The sequence below is a fragment of the Genypterus blacodes genome, unplaced genomic scaffold (genome assembly GCF_046128005.1).
Source record: "Genypterus blacodes isolate CSIRO-AG114 ecotype Tasmania unplaced genomic scaffold, CSIRO-AGI_Gbla_v1 ptg000076l_1, whole genome shotgun sequence".
Taxonomy (NCBI): Eukaryota; Metazoa; Chordata; class Actinopteri; order Ophidiiformes; family Ophidiidae; genus Genypterus; species Genypterus blacodes.
The window spans coordinates 2,326,110-2,346,907 of NW_027466885.1; the positions used below are offsets into that span (position 1 = coordinate 2,326,110).

At 41.8% G+C, this 20,798-nt stretch overlaps 3 protein-coding genes across 9 annotated transcripts; 1 reads left to right on the forward strand and 2 right to left on the reverse strand.

Annotated features, from left to right (window-relative positions):
• Nucleotides 1–65: 65 nt before the first annotated feature.
• ppp1r3g (protein phosphatase 1 regulatory subunit 3G) lies at nucleotides 66–1,438 on the reverse strand. Its single transcript, XM_076158207.1, has one exon. The coding sequence runs from the start codon at nucleotides 1,346–1,348 to the stop codon at nucleotides 494–496; it is 855 nt and encodes a 284-aa protein (XP_076014322.1). The 5' UTR covers nucleotides 1,349–1,438; the 3' UTR covers nucleotides 66–493.
• Nucleotides 1,439–4,261: 2,823 nt separating this feature from the next.
• cyb5a (cytochrome b5 type A (microsomal)) lies at nucleotides 4,262–7,880 on the reverse strand. Its single transcript, XM_076158270.1, has 5 exons — nucleotides 7,577–7,880; nucleotides 7,010–7,138; nucleotides 6,894–6,923; nucleotides 6,455–6,489; nucleotides 4,262–5,610 (listed from the first exon to the last, which is right to left on the reverse strand). Exons 1-5 carry the CDS (start codon nucleotides 7,715–7,717, stop codon nucleotides 5,529–5,531), a joined length of 417 nt encoding a protein of 138 aa, XP_076014385.1. The 5' UTR covers nucleotides 7,718–7,880; the 3' UTR covers nucleotides 4,262–5,528.
• A 755-nt stretch (nucleotides 7,881–8,635) lies between these two features.
• On the forward strand, nucleotides 8,636–19,787 carry cunh18orf63 (chromosome unknown C18orf63 homolog). 7 transcript variants are annotated; one of them, XM_076158332.1, is made up of 14 exons: nucleotides 8,636–8,796; nucleotides 9,601–9,726; nucleotides 10,164–10,242; nucleotides 10,471–10,527; nucleotides 10,752–10,863; nucleotides 11,805–11,846; nucleotides 12,678–12,754; nucleotides 13,022–13,137; nucleotides 13,531–13,627; nucleotides 14,459–14,544; nucleotides 14,790–14,976; nucleotides 16,536–17,513; nucleotides 17,615–17,698; nucleotides 18,907–19,787. In XM_076158332.1, the coding sequence occupies exons 2-14, from the start codon at nucleotides 9,602–9,604 to the stop codon at nucleotides 19,027–19,029; spliced, it is 2,163 nt and encodes a 720-aa protein (XP_076014447.1). In that variant the 5' UTR covers nucleotides 8,636–8,796; nucleotide 9,601; the 3' UTR covers nucleotides 19,030–19,787. The 7 variants fall into 7 exon arrangements, with proteins under 7 accessions (XP_076014447.1, XP_076014448.1, XP_076014449.1 ...); XM_076158333.1 differs by lacking the exon at nucleotides 11,805–11,846; XM_076158337.1 differs by lacking the exons at nucleotides 8,636–8,796; nucleotides 9,601–9,726; nucleotides 10,164–10,242; nucleotides 10,471–10,527 and adding an exon at nucleotides 11,687–11,715 and having other exon boundaries at nucleotides 10,777–10,863.
• Nucleotides 19,788–20,798: the final 1,011 nt, after the last annotated feature.

Here is a 20,798-nt window from a genome sequence, read left to right on the forward strand (position 1 = left end):
TTATTTTAGCTTGTGGAATTACATCATCTCACTTTAATGAATCATCAAAGCTCTCTTTATAACAATTTGTTTCATAGATTCTCCACTACTTAGGCTTTTTTTTTTTTCATAAATTGTCCTAAACTTCATCCAAATGTGTCTCTGGCGCTTGTCGACATGCATGTTCCTCCTGAGTAGATGTGAAATTTCTGGAGCTGAAGAAGAAGAAGAAGAAGAGCTGAAAAATCTCAATGGTGTCCTTCAGCCAAAACAACAGCTTGAGTTTCCACTTTTAAGTTTTTGGTTGTGGATGTTAGATATTCAGCTCGGAATCAATTAAAGCAAAAAAAAGAAAGCTGTTCGTTAATCTCCAAACTTCTTGGTGAACTCAGAAATAATAAGCACAGAGGACAGAAGAGTGTGGTAGAGAGCTTTTACGCACTGATGGAGACGGTAGAGCCCGGATGGAAAACTTTTACGCACTGATGGAGACTTGAGAGCCCGTATGGAGAGCTCAGGTGGCGTGGAAAGTGGAGCTGGTGAAGCTCTCGGTACCGGGCAGGCAGTGGTACTGGAGGCTGTAGTCCTGGCCCCCGTTGTTGTCCCAGAACTCCCCGTCCTCGCTCCTCAGATAGACGGCGAAGTGTACGGAGGAGCTGGGGTCCATGAAGGGCGGTGTGTACATGGTGAAGCTGTACCGCTCTCCGACAAAACCCGGCTCCTTTGGATCCGCGTCCACGCGCAGGGCCTGCGTGTCCACGTGGGAGAGCCAGTCGTTGAAAGTGTAACGGACTCCGACCTCTTTGCCGCTGCTGCGACCGGTGCAGACGCGGATCAGGCCCCTTACGTCAAACTGGGTGATGGCGATCTTCTCCAGGCAGACTCGGAGCAGCCTGGTCCTGCGCTCCGCCTCGCAGGGCTCAGGGAAGCAGGCCACCAGCCGGTCGAGGGTCAGGGCCGACCTGAACCCCGCGCACAGGCCGCCTAGGAAGTCCTGCTGCTGCGGGGGGAAGCTCCTGTGCCTGGACAGCACTTTGCTCGGGATCTGAGGATCCTCCTGGGAGCTGAAGTGCTTGATGCTGGCCAGGTCGAGACCCATGGAGTCTGCAAACTTGACCCTCTTCCTCTCGTTATTCCCGGAGACGCCCTCCAGGAGCGCCACCTGCTCCGGGTAGGCGGGCAGAGACTTGGCTCTCCTTCTGTCTCTCATAAACTTCTCCAGGCGAGACGCGTACACTTCATCGTCCAGGTCCTCATCTTCATCATCCTCCTCCTCCTCCTCCTCCTCGTTCTGGCCGTTCTCAACAATCAACGCCACCGAGGAGGTCCGCTTCCCTCCCGCGTCACACTGGAGCAGTAAGTCGGACATTTCTGCGGTTGTGGCTCGGAGCTGCCCGGCGGCCTGCAGGCCTGTGTGCTGTGGCACCGCACCGGTCAGGAGTCCGCGGGAGTCCCAGTGCGGGAGAGGGGGGAGGGGGAGGGGGAGGGGAAACGCCCCCCGAGCACAGACACATGCAGATCAACACGTCAATTAATGTGTCACAACTCAACTTTCACCTGTTTCATTGCAATTCCGTCACTCAGGTACAAACTGCAACTCATACAACACAATGTTCACATAAAAGTCCAGAAATACAGGAATCAAACTAATTGGTTTTATTTTGAAAATTCAAAATTCAATGTTGTTTACTAAGCAGACTGAAGGGTTTTCAGCAATTAAGGTCCAATTACCTGCGATGGTGGAACCCTCCACTTATAATAATAATTATTATTATAATGGATGAATCTTCACATCTACACACTCCAAAATATACACAAGTTATTGCTTTAATCACTCCTAACAATCAGAATGAAGCCTCTGAAAAAAGGGGAATTATTATTATTATCGATGTTGTTATTTCATTCACTTTTTGTATTTCCGTCCATAAATACATTTTATTTCTAAATGCTCCATATGAGCCCCCTCCAGTCCTCCGTCATGACGTTATGTAACTACATACACTTGGCCTCACTAAGTGCGTCATTGTATGGACAACAAACGCACAAACCTGCTCAGCAATATCACTGTTTTCCCCGAAGACTCTTTTTTTTTAAATTAGGTCTATTACGTCATGTATTTTCAGCTATAATTTAGCTTCACAGGTGGAAATGTTTTGGAAAAGTTATGTCAAAACACCTTCATGTGAATGAAAATCCAAATTAATATTTTGTTATATACTGTTAATATATTATACATAGTTTTTGTTTAACACTTAATTTTGGTTGGATGAAATTGAATAAATCTGCACCCAAACACCCATAATGACGAAGTGAAAACACATTTTTTGAACATTTTGCTTATTTATTAAAAAACAAAAACTGAAATCTTGCATTTAGTATTCAGACCCTTTACTGAGTTGAAGCATCTTTGGCAGCAGTTACAGGCGGGAGTCTTCTTGGGAATGATCTGACCACGTTTGCAGACCTGAATTTGGGGTTTTTCTCTGTGTGCCTGGAGTCATTGCCCTGTTGGGACGTAAAACCTTTGGGTCCTGAGTGCTCTTGAGCAAGTTTTTATCGAGATACATATAAACATGGATACATAAAGGCATATGTACGTATATAACATACATAGCACACATAGACACGTCACTGTGGCACTTTGTTCTGTTCAGTTCACATTAGCAGAGGGGACCAAGCTTTTTTTTCAAGCAGGCCTGTTTCAGGTCAGAGTCCTGTACCTGTGACCAGATGGGAGGAGTGAGTGAGTGAGCTGGGGGTGTGTGAGGGATCAGTGACCATACTGAAAATGATCACAACAAAAACACATCTGATCACTCTCACACACTAAAAGCACAGCCATCACACACACATACACACACACACACACACACAAAAAAGTCCTCTATCTCACATTTGAATCTCTCTACAATAGCTTTTCCAATGCATGTTTGTCAAATTCCCAGTATTTAACAGTATTTTGAAATTATGCATTTAGAGGTTTTCAAGTAAATTAGATTAAATACAACTTTATGTATCCCAAATTAGTTTGGAGCAGCTCCCACATACGCAACACCCATCGGATGGTTAAAGGACTGAGAAACAGTTACTAACTTAAAAGGACCACCTGAATAGACTCATATCCAAACTGATCCAATGGGAAGTTCTGTAAGGAAATCAACAGGGATAGCAGGGGAATAACAACGGTGTTGTCATGCCCTCTGCTCCCTAGCCTCTATGTTTGTCTGTGTGTGTGTGTGTGTGTGTGTGTGTGTGTGTGTGTGTGCTTGCAGGATTGGAGTCAGGAGAGGGAGTCCAGTCACCCGCATGACCTAAGAAGTATTTCTAGTATGTTTGCCTGAATTCTAACCTGTGCTTGTGTCCAGATCTCAACCTGACTCCTGCTCCAGCCCTGCTTACCTGTTCTCTGTCCTTTACAACTCAAAATTCTAAAACTAAACGTGAACAGAGAATGCAATAGTGAATTTTCATGGACAGGAGTGTGTAGTTCTGCTGTCATCACAACACACCATTAAGCTTCTCCCAACTTCTGGGGATCACAACAACTGAGCACTCTGGTGTGGACTTGATTGACCTTGCAGCGACCACAGAGGTCAAGTTTGGACAGATCCGTCCAAGCATTATGGGAGGCGGGTAAAGGGTTAAATTCAAGGTAAATATTTGTTTTTATTTTCTGTGCAGACTGAGCTATTTGATGTTTGTGTACATGTCTACGTTAAATCTAAAGGATTCAATAGTTAAAACGTACATTATGGGATTTTGTCAGTTAGCAACCTTGGCCTTGTTTGTCAATCTTGTTTAACTCATACAGCCTTGACTGCCTCAAACTAATACTTTACTAAAATATTACACAACTGCCCACTTTAGCGTGTCTCAAAACGTTCCCAACCGATAGAAATATTTACTTTTCACCACTAGATGTCAGCAGTCCTGTAGTTTTTGGATGACAGTGTGATCCAGAAAGCTTTCAAAGTGGCAAGCAAACTCCAAATTCAAGGAAAATCTCACAACAAAAAATAGCTGTAGTTTCTGAGTCGACAAATTTTGATTTTTGATTTTATAATTTTCTGCTTTTCCTCCTTTTAAGTAATAAATGTAAAATAATGTCATGTCATAGTCCAGAATGTGTTGGTAAAGCATCCAACCCAACGGAGAGAAGAGGAGATGATTTGGTCTTCGATTAGAATTCCGAGGTTTAACGGTTTGGAACTGACGGAGAAGTGAATTAGTTAATAGTTAATAGCTAAGACCAATTAACAGAAAGCATCAGAACAGAGCTGAGTTTAACTTGGAAATGTTGTTTTATTGAACCCGCCCCCTCTCGGTGAACAAGATTTGAATGGGGTGTTGGCCTGCCCCTTATATGGGATTTGGGCCTTTGTCTGCTGTCTGATCTCGGGGGTCTGTGCCTCACGTCTTTGCACTTGAACCTTAATGCAGGCACCAACCATTGGGCCTCCTATCACCGCACCCACAATCACATAAACACACACATTGTCTCTCCTTTTATCCTCTCTTTCATATCTCTCTCATATCTATAGCACTCCACCAATGCAACACACAAAATGGTGGTATTATCATTCATCAGCTTTGATAATTAGATTAAAAGTAATCCAAGCAGGAGGGGCCACCCCTGATTTGTTAAGCATATGGATGGCATTCAGACCCCTTCTACTGTACGTCACACCTGCTAAGAACAAGACACAATAAGTTTTTTCAAACTGAAAGAAAAGAAAAGGACATCTCCACATTAATGATTTTTTGTAAACGTCTTATACTTCATTCATATTCAGATTGTCAGCCAAAATCTATACAAATGTTCATGAAATCTTGCCTTTCACTGTTGCATATAGTTGTCATCTTCTGTTCAAATTCAACATGAGAAGTCAACAAGAAAAAGTCCAAAACAATAAAAGAATCAGAAAGTACATTGAGGCTTTACAGTTATATTGTTAAGTATTTCTAATAACTGACATTTCTTGGTGCTGAATAGTTAGATCCCTGGATATTGTGGACTAATCTAAGAAATGTGTTCATAAATGCAGAGTTTATTTTACTTGTTAGGGTTAATAAAGGTCATATGGTCATCCTGAGATAGCAAAGGAACAGCAACCTCTGCTTCAGACACAAAGATATTAAATGCACATGAAAGGAAATTATATATTATACATCCATCATCATATATTCATCATTGAGGAATCCATAAAGCATCATTATAGTTATCGGAATATAAATGTAATGATCATTCACATGTGACTTCAACAGTGTAATTGACAAAAGAGAATATCATCACATGATTGGTTGATTGATAAAGCGTGAATTGCATGTTGGGAAACAGTCAGTGGTCAGAGCAGCATAGAATCTGTTATCCTGGAATTTGCATTTTTCCAGAGATCATTGTTTTCTTCTGATAGGACTTGACCACCATGGGGAGGAGCTATAGTATCCCAACACACCCATTGGTTGCAGCTGTGGCCAATCAGAAAAAGAGGAATTTGCCTGCAGTGCTTTTAACCTCACAGCGGCCCCTCCGATGGTCGTTCATGTCACTAACTATCTCCGGTGTAGATGCGGTACATCAGCGTGACGATGATAGCGGCCACGACAGGAATTAACCAGTTACACAACCAGCTGCAGGGAAGGTAGACCAGTGGTTAGTTATTAGACCAGCTAACAAATCACTTTCACCTAACTGACTAGCTGACTAACTAGGCAACTAACTAAGTGACAGTAACTAACAAGCTAACTACACAACTAACTAGACATCTGGTTTCCCAACTAACTAACTGACCAATAAACTATTTAAAGCTAAGTATCCAATTAACAAGTAACATTCCATAAATAAATTGCTAATTGATTAACCAAACAACTAGCTAGTCACCTTTCTAGCGTACAAACTGGTCAACTAACTAGCCAGCACACTAACAAACTAACCAACTAGGTAACTTGCGAACTAACTCCTAAATGAAAATTAAAAACGTTTTACTTATTTATATATTGTAAATGACCTTTGGTGGTCCACCTGCAGTACCATCGCGGCCCACCAGGGGACCGCGGCCCACAGGTTGGTAAACACTGGAGTAGGCCATTATCGAGCAACAGAAAAATACCTGACTAACCAACTAGAGCACTAAGTCATCAGACATTTGGAGACAGAGAAACAAATGAATAGACACTTTTCATTTTAAAGTCAACATATTGTTTTAAATTATAAAACAAATGACAACTTCCTGGACAAAATTATTGATTGTAGTGATTTTTCAAGCAGACTATTTGCGTTAGTTAAGGTCAGTCAGCCTATTGAAGTTGCTGTGCTGTCTGGTATCACTGTGTGCACACTGAGCACAGACAAGAGAAAGAAACTTATTTTTATTGGAAAGGTTTTAGCCATTACTGTAAATGATTATGTTCATACTGATCAGGCATACTGGCTAACCAAGTGTGTGTGCATGTGTGTAGGTGTGTGTGTGTATACCTTGGTTCATCTTTAATGTTGGTCACCAATGTTTCCTGCATGACAAATCACACACATTAGACTTTATATCACACATAGCATCATATCAGCTTGAGATTCTTGTTTGTCTCAGCAACCAGATCATTGTTTGTTACAGTTTTCCTGTGACCGGTAGCGGAATTTGTGTGTGTTGTATCCAATTTGTATGTTCCAGTGGTTTGACTGTTTATGCAAATAGGCAGTTAAAGACTCAACAACTTCTGCAGTAGGTAGATGATAAATAAATAAATAGAAGGTTCTTGATTTTATGCATGATTATAGAAATTCAGCAGCCTAAAAAATGAGGGGGAAAAAAATATTCTTGATTTTTTCCCCCCAATATTTGATTGTTAACTTGATTGTAGGAATGACTTCAGGCTCAAGAGAACTAAGAAACTCAATTAATATCTGTGTGTCTTACCTCAGGTTTAGCAATCTTTGCTCTGTCCTCCTGCAAAGAGAGAGAAACTTAGTATATGTCTTGACGTGACAGCATATACTCACACAACACACACACACACACAAGCACACACTGACCGGGTGTAGCTCTCCTATCACCATGCTGCTGGCCATCTCCCTGGCATCAGTGGAATGTCCGACGTCCTCGAAGCTCTCTGTGGCATCTCCTCCCGCCTGCTCCCTCAGCACCTCCTCTCCTCCTGGATGCTACACACCACAGGACACACACTCACTTTAATACCCATCAGCAGATCAGGGAGTATGGTGTCAATCCAATCTCCACATGTCAGATAAGAGGTGGTTTAGTGTTCCAAAGGAGTCTGGGTGTGTTGATTGAAAGGGGATTGAACTGAACTGAAGCAAAATGTTCCATTTTAAACACAATTCTTGATCACTGAAAAACTTCTCAGTTTAATCTGACCTCTGAAACCAACTTGGTTAACTATTGTAGCGCCATGCTGAGGATCTTGCAAAATAACTGCAACTAATTATGTTTGTTACCAATAAACCAGGAAAAACGACTACCTCCTTTGATCAAATACTTCAATGTACAACACAAAACTAACATATGCAGTCACATTTTTCGTCATAAAGCTCGATTAACAGAAACGTGTGGCATTAAAGTAATTTTAGCTGATTACTCACCTCTTCCAGGAACTTGGTGACGTCGTAAACATGATTATTGATGATGATCCACGCAGATTTGAACGTGTTTTGCTCTTCGATTTCTGACAGTCTGAAATACTTCACATCATCCTGCCCGCTCTCCGAATCTCCTTCACTCATTTTCCCGGATAGACAAACGACAATGCGTCTAACAAGCGCTACGTGTCCGGTGGTTGAATCCTGGGAAGTGAATTGCTACCGTGACTTTGCACAAACACAGCGACATTTAACCCAGTTTCTATCAACAAGTGTCCCAAGTTTCAACCCGCGACTTTCCTGAAGTCAAAACAGATACCGAAAACAACACAATAGCATCCGGTCACTGCTTTCAGACTAAAAGCCCTTGATTCGAGCATTCGCTCTCAAAGCAATGACAACGTGAAATAATTGTGTATTTCCGTGTGAGATGGTTGAATGTTGAAGCGTTTTCAATAGCTGTATTCCAAGGACATGACACATGTTGAATTTTAGCTATTGAAATGCTGTTGAATCGATGTTTTTATATAACAAACATAAATACTGTCCAAACTAATTTGGCCTTGTTTGAATTGGGCTTAATTTGTTTATTGGGTCTATTTTCAAGTATTAGGGTCGGCCTTTATAAAAAACAATTCCACTTGACAATCACGATCGTATCTATGTAACAATGTATAGACTAAGTGCATTTAAGCTGGAACACATTTTCACGTAATGACATGTCAGAAATTAAACCGTTTTCTGTTTGCATAGTTGATTCCTTGTGTGATGTTTGATTTTTAATCAACTTAAAACTGTCATTTTGCGAACAGTATCAAAATTGGCAATTTTAGGACTTTATTTTCTGAGACAATAGACTGATTTCTGGTGCCGTTTTATGTATTTGTGTCTGCTTGACGAAGCTACACAGGTTTTGGGATTTAACACCGCCCCTTATTATCTTTCCCGCACTGTCATTGGTTGTGACACAACGAATTCTGGACTTTCTGATTGGTCGGACGCTCTGTTAGTCTTCCGTGGATCGGACAAGGCCGAGGCCAAGGTTCACTCCAGAGCTCAAGGAAACCCACTTCTCACGCGAGGAGAGAAAGACTAAAAGTACGATAATAAACGATTTACTTTAATACTCCTTGATAATTAGCACAAAGTATTGGTAATTTTTTGTGAGAAAGGTACATCTTATAGATACATTGTTATATTGAGACATTATTGTATTGATTTAGGTAAATATCAGCTTTTATCTTCTCTAAACAAACAATAAGTGTTTTATGACCTAAGCTGACATGACATGAACTCCCTGTGTACTAGAAATGGATGCTATACTTTTAAAAGCTTCAGTTATTCTTGATTAACTACTGTCCTGCACAGCCAAAGATAATGGTAACAAATGAATTAAATACAAACCAGCTTTCCTCACAATCTACACATTAAAATTATACCTCTGGACGTCAGTAAGTGAGAATTTAAACTTGAAAGAAACATTTTTTCGTATTAAGAACACAGGTTTGATGTAGCTCGGGTCTCCCGTAAGGCTAATTCAGCTAATTGTATTTAGCTATTTTAATAAGGTCAAACTAATTTATTTCTCCTCATTCATTTGTTATATACTAAAATGTATCACTGCTCAGCACAATTTATATCTGAGGACCGGTATAGCATTATAGATTCATAATAAAAAATTAAAATCAGAAGCTAAGGATATAATTTAGCCTTTATAGCTTTAGCCGCTACTAGCACGCTCTTAGCTAGTGAAGTAGCGCAGGTGAGTGGGACAACATCAGCAGTTCAGCTAGCTTTTATTTTGATTATTGATTACAGACGCCCACATAGGTCAAATATCATGTGTTGTTATCAATTGATTAACATTATACAAATGAATAATGTGACAAATCCTTATATTTAATGTAACTAGTTAATATTTCCATAGGGTTGATTGATAAGTTCCAAGTTTGACTCGTAAGCAAGCCGGCAGTGTTGTAATATTTGTGAATGACAATGTGTGTGTTTGTGTGTGTGTTTTGATGCAGGATGAGCAGAGCGGAGCAGTCATTGTTTTTTCTCAGCCTACCTGAGCTGAAGACGCTGTGCTGTGTCAGTCTGTCACTGGAGGAAGATGAAGACGGAATGAGGAGCAGACAAATAAAAATGTGCAGGTGAACAATGACCAACACATTTCAGTTTGCTTAGTCATATAATACCTAATAATATACTGTATAAAGCAGTTAAAACAACAGCAGTCTGTGTTCTTACCAGTTCCCAACCAAAACCTGATGTGTGAGGTAAAATAGATAAGTATATTGATACTTTATTGGGTTTATACATTCTTCATTTGTTCTTCAGAGGAGCTGCATGTCACAAAGCAAATAAATATACACCTGAAAAAAGAATTATGGCTCAATCTTGAAGATACAGGACATGCTCAGTGTTTACTGAACTCATAGATTTATTTATTTTTTCAAGCTGCACCACATAATTGTGTGCATGTGCATCTGTAGCAAGACAGTGAACCTGAACTATTCATCGCCGTACTTTTGCTTTGGTTACTTGAGCTTCCTCTCATACTCAATGTTTGTGTTTGTGTGTGTTTCAGAGAGCTGGTGTTGTTGTACTCTGACATCCTGGCATCCCCCGCACTGGACTCCCTCTCTGAGATCACAGTGGTCATGGCTGTAAGATGCGCACACACACACACACACACACATGCACACGCACACACACACACACACGCAGCACATTTCTATTTTTAAACATAAACATGTCACAAAGCCGCTCTGCTAACATCTCTTCCTCTTTCATCACTGTCTAATAAATGAGCCAAATAAACTTTGTCTTTTGGTATTTTTGATAGATTTTGTGTTCGGCAGTCATCTTTTTCTTTTTCCTTCGCCTTCCTTCAGATCTCCTTTTTCCGGATTGGGGTCTTGCAGGCTTATGGACAGCGACGCAGCCTGCAGGTGGGAATGACAAACAGAATAATCGAGTATAGAGAAGAGCAGATTCTGTCTCGCTCTATGAAACCCTGTGTGTGAATATTGTTTTCTATTTTACATGAAGTTTATCTCCTGTTTACCTGTTTACATGAGCTGTTGGAAACGTGTGTGTGTGTGTGTGTGTGTGTGTGTGTGTGTGTGTGTGTGTGTGTGTGTGTGTGTGTGTGTGTGTGTGTGTGTGTGTCTAGATGGCCCCTCCTCAGCATGTGTTGCCAGGTGTCCTCCAGTATTGCCTGTCTTACTCTCTGATCACCAGATTGGCTCCAAACTGGAATAAAGCGGGACTCTATCTCATATCAGGTCTACACACACGAACACACACGTACACAGGCTTTTGTTAATATCAGACTGGTTCAAAGGTTAACGATAGATTAGATGGTGCAACACCTGGCTGCCAGTGTGATCACACACACTGATAGATAGAATTTACGGCTGTCTCAATTCAGTTGGGGCTAATACATTCCTTAGAGTTTCTACGGTCATGAACATCCGGGAAAAGTCATGGAGCGTTTCAGTTGTTTGTGTTTTCATTCACGTCACTGTGTTAATGTTTGATGAGACGGTAGAGATGACTGCTTTATTCCTCAGGCTGCTGGCCAAAGGGATCAAAGCCATGGCTTCTTCCTATTAAACAAACAGTGAAGTCAAATGAAAGGTGCACCCACCCGCCCTCAGATTTCAACCCAGAAATCTCTTATTATTGAAGCCTTTGTTGCACACTTGTGAAATAAGGACACTCACAAGCTGAAGCACTATTCTGTGTCATAATCAATCATCAAACACCAATTGAGAGGAAGATTTAGAAGCCAGGCCAAGTCTTATCTGTGTTGATTCAGTGGAGCTAATGGAATACATTGGTTTTACATGGACTGTCTGTCTGTCTGTCTGGAAGAGAAGGCACTACATCTGTCAGAAAGTGTGTGTGTTAGTTACAGATTCCATCGACCTTTCGATTTTAATTCATTCATTCCCTTTCTTGAGCATGTATCTATGGTATCTTCTGTTTTCCTGTTGTCATGGTAATAAAACCACCATGGTACTGGGCCCACCTGACTGTGACATCACCCAACATGACTGAACTTTTTCACCATCATCCCCCACTGGTTTTGATGTTGCTGTTTAGCTACAGGAATGGGTTAATAATATCCAAAAGTACAAGTTATATATCAGAACTATGAAGTCCCAGGGCTGCATGTCACCATGTTTTTATGTTTGATGGTTTTCTTTGTGCATCTCTTCAGGAAAAGACTTTCTCTCAGAGGGAGGAAAACTCAACGCTGTCAGTACGTTTTGCAAAAACTCATTTATTTCAAATGCACTTCTCATAGCTTTTACCAGCCCTGTAGATCACGTATTAACATATTCACACCTTTTGTGAACAAGCCAAATACATGACTCTATGCTAATATGCTTACAGTGGGCTCCAGAAATTCTGTGACAGCAAATGGAAATACATCTATTTTGCGTTATTTTCAAATATAATACAAAGTCGATGAGAAATGGAGGAAAACTCATGACAGTCAGCACTTGTTGCTTGCATTTGGTCTTCAAACAGTTCTTGCAAATTGTGCTTTGGATTTAACAAAGGTCACATTTGATTTGTGACCTAGAAAATCCTAAATGTTTGCTAATTCCCTGGTTTACATGGTCTTAGTCCACGCAAATGAAATTCAGGTTTGTGAATCTGGCCGAAAAGTCCAAATTGTTGGACTGAAACAACTGGAGTACAAATTCAAAGGAATAAAACTGAGTGAAGTAAACCGCTCATGTGATTGTGATTAGTGGATGAGGAGGCTACTTTGTTCCCTCTGGAAGTGAGAGCTATTATCCAACTGTTGTCCAATGAAAGCCAAACGGTTTATACGCTGGTCCAAGTTGTCAAAACTGCACAACCACAATCCGGAGAGTTTATGTAGAGCTTGCCACAACAAATAGCGTCCTTTCATTTTAAATTGATACAAGCTGTGTGTGTGTGTGTGTGTGTGTGTGTGTGTGTGTGTGTGTGTGTGTGTGTGTGTGTGTGTGTGTGTGTGTGTGTGTGTGTGTGTGTGTTGTGTGTGTGTGTGTGTGTGTGTGTGTGTGTGTTTGTGTTTGTGTCTTTGTCTTTTTATTAGGTATGGAGTTGAGTACCAGAGAGTTCCAGATGTGCATCAGTGTTGAAGTTCACACTGTCAGACTGCCTCCAACCACAGTAAAGCAACGCAACAACAATGATTCATTTTGGCACGTCTCATAAGTAGATACTTGCTGGTGTCGTGTTGTGACATACAGCACAGAAAATAAGACAATGAAGTAAAGTAAAACATTACAGGAAACATTTCATTGCAGTCAAGTATTACAAGATTAAAACTGTGTGTGTGTGTGTGTGTGTGTGTGTGTGTGTGTGTGTGTGTGTGTGTGTGTGTGTGTGTGTGTGTGTGTGTGTGTGTGTGTGTGTGTGTGTGTGTGTGTGTTGCAGCTGGTAGACTTTGATCTTCCTCCATTGCAGCTGAGGAATTTTTGCAGTCAGCCTGACTCTGTGCTCTACACCTCCTCCTCCACAGGAGGAGCCATCTGGTGCTATGTCCTGCCCAGGTAAGACACCTCCACCTGCTGGACACACCACAGAACTACAGCCATCCACGCCTTATTGTTGTGATGAGGCGGGGAGAAAACTATTTTCTCACTGTGAAACAGAGCTAACATCCCATCATCTGAGTTTAATGGGAGGGTTTATTGTGATATATTTAATCTATTATTATTATTCTATTAAGTTAGGGTTAGATTGTTGCACCATATCAATTACTCTTCAATGCATGTATTTCATAATTTTCTTATTTATTCAATCTACAAGTTCAGTGTGTAATATTGATCACGACCAGCAGGAGGCGCAGCGGTCTTATTCTCTGTAACCCACAAATATAATGTGTGTGTGTGTGTGTGTGTGTGTGTGTGTGTGTGTGTGTGTGTGTGTGTGTGTGTGTCCAGCATGAAAAAAGGCCAAATTACCAGTATCAGACGTCAGCTGCCCAAAGACACACCCTTCAGGAGCTACACTGACTTGAAGAATCATTGGAACAGCCTGGTACACACACACACACACGCACACACAAAGCTATATTCTGGCGAGTGATTATGTATTCCAGAGGAGCACAGCCCACCTGGAGGGCAGAGTTAAATTTATACTTTACCCAGCACACTCACTCTTCCTGGCTCCTGTTACCTCCCATTCATCCATCCAGCTGTCTGTCCACATCTATCCATTCCTCCCTCTCCCTCTTTCTCTCCAACACACAAACACACAACATACACAGGATTTAATAGGTGCTGTTGCTTCTCATTGTGTTATCTAGATATCTGTCTCACAAACCTCCATCAGCATTAACTTACCTGTCTGTCCCTGTTGTGTGCTGATTCCATCAATAGTATCATGTCTAACTCCCCAATACATCTCCCTCATGAGACACGTAAGCTAGTCTGTCCTCCAGTAGAATCAGGGCTGGCAGGTATCAAGCGTAGGTGTGTCTCGTCTAATTCAACCCAATTAGCTATTAAATGTGGTTAAGTGGAGTTCCTGGGATATATTTGTTATCAAAACTCATTTCTAACCAACTTTGAAGGGTTCTAGTCGAGCTCTAGTCATTAGGGAATGGTTTCACTGTCCTTACACTTACAGAATAATTAAAGTGTCATTATTTGTCAAGCTAATATCAGCAGATTGTTCACATCCTTCATTCTGACACACTGCCTGCTGTTTTCTGTTAAACACACGTCTGGCCTTTGAGAGACTAACCTGACACACAGCACAATTATTCTCTTAGAGGCTCAATTCACACAGCTGGGTTCATTTAAACCGTGTGTGTGTCTGTGTGTGTGTGTGTGTGTGTGTGTGTGTGTGTGTGTGTGTGTGTGTTAGTATGGTTACAGACTCCCTGAGCTTGCAGAGGAAGAAGTCGTCTACTGCAGCGTCTACTTCAAACTAGTGGGGGAGAGACACTTCACGTACTTTAACATTCTAATACCTTTGCATTTTATTGTTAAAACGGTTTTGTATCGTGGTCAGGAAATTCACAAAGACATGTTTTGAGAATAATGGTGATCTGGACAGCTTAAGGCAGAACTTGAGAAGTAAAAACAATTGTATTTCCCTCCATATTACAGTGAAATGAAGGAAATAAAAAGTTTACAGGGTCGCTAATCACAGTTCTGATTTAACGCTGTGTCTCTCTCACCTGTGTCTTGTCCAGTTACCCTCTGAGCTGCATCAGGCTGAAAGCAGTGCAGCGCTGGTCCCGTGTTGACCTGCAGGGGGCGCTGGGTCCCTTCATTTCTGATGTTAGAGACCAATTGCGGAGTGTTTGTGGCTTCCCTGCTCGACTGACCAGGAAACCCTGTTACCACACAGCTAGTCTGACCTGTGCTGCATCGGTACAGGTCAGTCCACCCACACACATACTGGTGTTCATTCATAAGTTGTGAGTCTGGGTCATAGAGTCATTTGCAGGTGTGTCATATTTAAGTGAAACCCTTATAACCCTTATACACACCGTGCATCAACTTGTTCTCCATTTGAATTATGAATGGTTCTCTGTAGGCCGGCGTTACGTTATTCAAGCCCAGCCTTCCTCTTTTCTGCATGGACCGTCATCATCCATGTATAACACGACACATTTAATACCTGACTGAATACTGTTACGTTGTGTTACTGTTTCTCGGTTAAGATTTTTATCTGAATTGTACTACATGTGTTGTGTACTGTAATCACATACACAACACATGTAGTTCATTTTGCCATATGCGTCCAAACTGATGTTTTGGATGTAATGCTGCCACTCGCTGGACGTCTGCGGAATTGCAGTGACAATGCCTTACGTTACGTTACTGGTCATAAATCAAACCGCTATTTTTTCTATCCCCGCCTCCAACTCTGTCTTCTATCTTCTCTCACTTGAATTATTTAACATTTCTGCGCGGAGGTCAAGCTGGGGGGAAGAAAAGCGATTAGCGGAGCACTTCTCTTCCTGTTAAGACTTTGAGGACAGTTTTATGAGCAAAGAGCTGCGACGGCGGAGCGAAAGCAGTTGAAGAAACGTTCCCTCTGTGTCCTAACAGTTCATCAAACGGGTGTTACCGGATTGATTCTCCTGAGAAGAAGGAGAAGGTGTTTCTCATTTGCAGATACACATTCCTTCGTCGGGTTGAATGAAACGGTTCATCAGATAGAACGTTTTGATGAAACTCCTCAGCTGGAGAATTCTCAGTGTGGCTGAGAGGATAAATTATTATAGCACTTTAATGAAACAGATGGAATTAAAGTTATTTTTCATCTGGAGAATTCATTTTTCACCCAAGCGGGAGGAAGAATTACTTTCTTCACGGGAATAAATCTACTCTGCACAGTGAATTATCTGTAAGAGATGCTGCACTTTGCTCTCAAGATGGACATAAAAAGTATATCCTGTTTCCATCCGCAAAGGTGAAAGAAATACCTTTTATTCTACTTAAGTTGAGAGTTTCTCCACATGAACTAAGAAGCCTGCTGAAGTCGTTCCCTAGCACATAAAACCTCTTTTATGTTTCAAAACCTGTGTTGTTTACAAAGAGTTGAGGTCTACTTCTGCTCTTTAATTTATGCTTTTTTTTTTTATCTCTTGGGTGCAATTAATTGACAGCTTCTGGCAAACAGACACCGCAGAGGACTAAATCACAAGCCAAGACACGAGTAAAAAGAAAAATCCATCGCTAAGATTCATTTGGGAAGGAGAGAAGCAAAATAAAACACATCGTTGGCAATAAATACATCATCGCCAAAACAGAATTCTTCCACTAGTAGTATATAACAGAATTGATTCACTGGCAATAAAGCAGCATAACAACAGATCATGGTCTTTAGTTTGTTAATAATCTGTTGCATACCATTAAATCTAAATCCAATCCTCTTGGCTAGCACAATGAAACTGATCGAATGAGCTGCCGTTCCCCATCTTCCTCAGGTGCTGAGAGGTGAACGAGTCAACCTGAGCACCGTCTCCTCCGCCCGGCCCGTCCTCACACAGCTCCCCGCTCCCCGACCAGCGAAACCTCATTACGGCTCACAGCCTCCAGCCTGGCCTCCTATCTCCCAACAGGCCGCACCTCAGGGGGTTCTGGGTAGTGGATATGGATTGCTGAACTGTCATAGGGATACAGGGAAGGAAGAGCAGGGTTTTTCATCATCATCTTCCTTCCCCCTTTCCTCCTCTTTCCCGTCGACTTACCAGGCAACTCCAGTTGTTTTCTCGTCTTCCTCCTTCTCCTCTTCCTCTTACCTCACAGGTGTGTCTGTCCCATCCTCCTCCTTTGTCCCTCTCTTCCAGACAGCCACATCCCTTGCTGCCGCACCCTGCATCTCGCTCTCCTCCTCCTCTTCCTCTGTCCTCTGCCCTCTTCCTCCCCCACGTCAACTGAAGGGGAATTCCGAGCCTAAATTTGTTCCCATCTTCAAGAACAAGTGTCAGACCCGCCATGTCAACATTGCTCTACTCCGGGCCCAGAAGAAGAAGAAGCTGATCGGGGAAGAGATGGAGAATGTGTCACTACTTGCTATTGGGAGAAAGAAACCTGCTGATATGCCATTGTCTTCTTCTTCTTCATCAGTGAGGCCACAGTGGCCTCACATGCCTCCGCCGCCCACCATCCCTCCATTCAACCGTCAACCCGAACCTCACAACTCCACTCAAACTTGCCTGAAACTGAACCACGTCCCCAGATTCGGTCCTGCACAGAGGCCTAAACCTCCTCTGATCCTCAATCCAAAGCCAGAAATCGATCCCAGATCCGAGCGGGATCCCAAGGCCAGCTCCCGCCAGAATAAGGCTTCACACTCTACGGGTGCAGTGCAGAACAAAGCATCAATGCAGCAATCAATTCCTGCACCTGAGCCTCCTCCTCCTCCTCCTCTGGCACCTCCTGACATTCCCAGCAGCAGAGGGGTGAGCCTGGACTCTGGTTTGTCAAAACATAATGAAATGTTCAATATTCACACAATTCTAACAGTTTCCAACCCTTCTTTCCAATGTTTTGTGCTGTTCAGCGAGACGTGTTTGAGTTCAAGCCGAAGACGTCTCGCTCTGCGATACAAGATGTGGATGTGGAGAAAATGGCGAGGAGCAACCAGGTCTGGAGTCACAATGATGATACACCGCTAAACCACTACACACACCTCCTGTCTGCTTCTTCCTCTTCTGTCACTGACTGATTTGTTTGTGCTTTCCCTCGATCAATTAATCAAGCAATACTTCTAAAACATCAACTCTCTTAATGGCACTTTTAATAACGTATGAAGACGACAACATTACTACACAAACACCTTCCCTCACAGCCCATCCTAACACGAGAAGACATTGCAACTTAAAGGAAAATAAACACAGGAAAAATTAAATTTGGAAGCATATTTGTTAATATTTCCCACATTTGTGCTGTTTTTAATTTAAGAGTCCCATTTCTGACATTAATGAAAACATCATCTTGCCGGAGGTAATACTCAAGTCTCCACTGTTGCACACACTTTATCCTGGTTTCCAATAGTAACATCTGGATTTTTAAAACAGTTAATAGGATTCAGATTTAACTGTTAAACAAATCCCAGCTGAAGTCACAGTTTTACTTCCAGTAAGGTTCTGTTTGTGCCAACATTCGTTGCTTTGTTTTTCGGCCAGATTTCCCCAAAAAAGCCCAAACAAAACTGATCTTGATTAATGGAAACGTGGGAACATGGGAAGAGCTCATTTGTGTTTGTGTTGCTCTAAATCCAAAGGTAGATAGAGGAATGTTTAAAATGATCCATCAACACTGGGATATAAGACAACTTTCCATATTTGTGACATCCAAGCCTCATCTTCTCATTCTGTACATCCAGTCCTGGTATTACTGTGATGTATTTATGTGTGTGATGAACGGCGTAAACAGACGTGCTCCGGGACAAGGGTGACGCCTGTTGGTGTGATGAATAGTGAGGAAGAGCCGGAGCCCACAGGGAGCCGCTCTCATTAACAACAACATCCATCACGTTTACTGCTCTAGCTCCAAACTTTACGTGCATGCTTTCTCTCTCTCCACCGGCGATACACACTGTTCTGACGCGGACGCTCGTGACTTTTGTTCTCGTTAAAACCGCACTGATAGGCCCAAAGGGGGGCGCTGTACTGTCACAGATTAATGTGCGGTTAGTCTCTCTTGTCTCTCGCCGTCTGTCACTGTTTCTCTGTCTCATCACTGCTCGTCTATCTCTGTATCTCTCTCACTCTCCCCTCTCTGACTCACTCTCCCTCTCCCCTCTCTCACCATCTCTCCTTTTGTGCTTCTCCCCCCATTCCCCCTCCCCAGTTGTCCAAGGTGAACTCTGCGACCTTACTGGCTTGGCTGAAAGGAAGAGGCGTTACCGTTCGTGCCAAACACAGGAAGGACGAGCTGATGCTGAAGGTCATGGGCTGCCTGGCTGAGGTGTGAGACACACACACACACCCGCACAAACAACTTCATAGATGAACTATAGAGTATTAAAGCTGTTCCAAGCTTCTAAGTTATCAGTTTTATGTAAAATCCTGCAGCCTTATCTCTCTAATTAACAAAGTGGATTTGGAACAGGTGCAGATGATTAATCAGCTCTAATTGAGATTCTGTATTTTTGCCAAAATGAACATTTGGTGGCTCTCATGGACTCACAGCAGGTGAGAAATGGAAGTTAACTGAAATATTTCTCTCCTCTTCGGTTTCCTTTGCTATAAACAAGAGCCCAAGCTATTTGAGACTTTAAAAACAGTAATAATTGGCTAAATGAAGATGAGAGTTTGAGCACAAGAATAGATGTATTCACTGGAATTGCATCTATACAATGAATGAGTCAATAATTTACAGTAAAAGTAAAAAATTCAGTAAATTGGACTCTTTAATCTTGAAACTTGAGTCAAGATAACAAACTGATGGCCGATATGCTGATCTGTGCTGTGTGCTGCTTCCTGTCAGGACGTGCAGTTTTCTCTCTTTGCCATTTGAGAGCGCCAATGTGCAAAATATCCAGGTGCAGCTATACATGTTTATTTATTTAACAACACGTTTTGTTGTGTTCATATCTACTAAAACACTTGAAAAAAATGAGACTGAGTTTGATTCAAAAGTTAGAAAACACTGAGGACACATAGAAGAACACTACTACAAGGTTGTTTCATTCTAAGACCTCTGCTGTTAATTTAGTTAATAAAGAGTGATTGTGGGGAAAATAGGTCTTTTCTTCATACTTTTTTTTCTGTATTAAGTATTATATTGTAGTTATTTGTTGCTTCTTCAGAGGTGTACATTTTATTTTTCTATTGTAGTTTTGTATTGGTATTACAAAAAAAAAAAAAATGTTTCGCAAGGTTGAATTTGTGTTTTTTTTTTTTTTTCGGGGGGGGGGGAGGGGGGGAGGAGCATGGACTGCATTCTTGAAAATTCCTTATTCCTTTAACTTAAACTTTAACAATGCTGCCAAAAAAAAAAAAAAAGTCGGCTTCATATTCAGATAATTGATCCAATTTCATTTCAATTGTAGATCAATTCTAGTCCGACTTTACTGCAGCTCTGTAAGTGTAACCTACAGAGTTATTGCAGTTTCAGTGAGTGTGAGCAGCATCTGCGGAATCTCTGCTCCTGTTTCTCAGTAAAAATCACTAGCAATTAAAAAGACTTACTAAATTATTCATCAATCTGAACTAAGTCACATCAGAGCACTACAGAGTGATTCTCACCACCAAAAACTTGAAAGACCAAACAGTGGAACGTTTCACACGGTGGCAGCTCCTCAAGTCTGCAAACTTTATTAGTATTCACAGTTTAACAAATAGGGCCATTACCAACACGCCTCAGGCCTCAGAGCTGTTTTTTATTGGACTGACTGCATGTGTGAGTGCTGGGGGGGAGGAAGGCAGGAGAAAGAAGGAGAAAAAAGAAGGGAGGAATGAAAGAAAGAGTCAGACAGAGATCGAGGAGGAAGATAAACAGAGGAGAGGGAGGAGGAAGAAGATTCAGTAAAGACTGAGAAGAAGAAGATAGAGACAGATTGAAAAGAAGAGAGAAAGACAAAAAGATGGGTAAAAGACAAACCGCGAGCGTGAGAAAATGAGAGGCAGCGTGAAAGAAGAGGGAATAAGAGAGGAGGGGATAGAGAGAGAGAGATAGAAATGAGAGAGGAGGGGGCAAGTAACCAAGGAAGGAAAGGAAATAACTAAGGGACAAGCCTT

What these genes read in the sequence shown, in the direction of transcription:
- ppp1r3g (XM_076158207.1), bottom strand. Translation starts at nt 1,348, where the DNA reads ATGTCCGACTTACTGCTCCAGTGTGACGCGGGAGGGAAGCGGACCTCC.
- cyb5a (XM_076158270.1), bottom strand. Translation starts at nt 7,717, where the DNA reads ATGAGTGAAGGAGATTCGGAGAGCGGGCAGGATGATGTGAAGTATTTC. An exon ending in TGATAGGAGAGCTACACCCG is followed by an intron (nt 6,924 to 7,009) that starts GTCAGTGTGTGC and finishes CTCTCTTTGCAG; the next exon opens with GAGGACAGAGCAAAGATTGC. An exon ending in CAAAGATTGCTAAACCTGAG is followed by an intron (nt 6,490 to 6,893) that starts GTAAGACACACA and finishes TTTGTCATGCAG; the next exon opens with GAAACATTGGTGACCAACAT.
- cunh18orf63 (XM_076158332.1), top strand. Translation starts at nt 9,602, where the DNA reads ATGAGCAGAGCGGAGCAGTCATTGTTTTTTCTCAGCCTACCTGAGCTG. An exon ending in CCTGTGCTGCATCGGTACAG is followed by an intron (nt 14,977 to 16,535) that starts GTCAGTCCACCC and finishes CATCTTCCTCAG; the next exon opens with GTGCTGAGAGGTGAACGAGT. An exon ending in ACATTCCCAGCAGCAGAGGG is followed by an intron (nt 17,514 to 17,614) that starts GTGAGCCTGGAC and finishes TGTGCTGTTCAG; the next exon opens with CGAGACGTGTTTGAGTTCAA.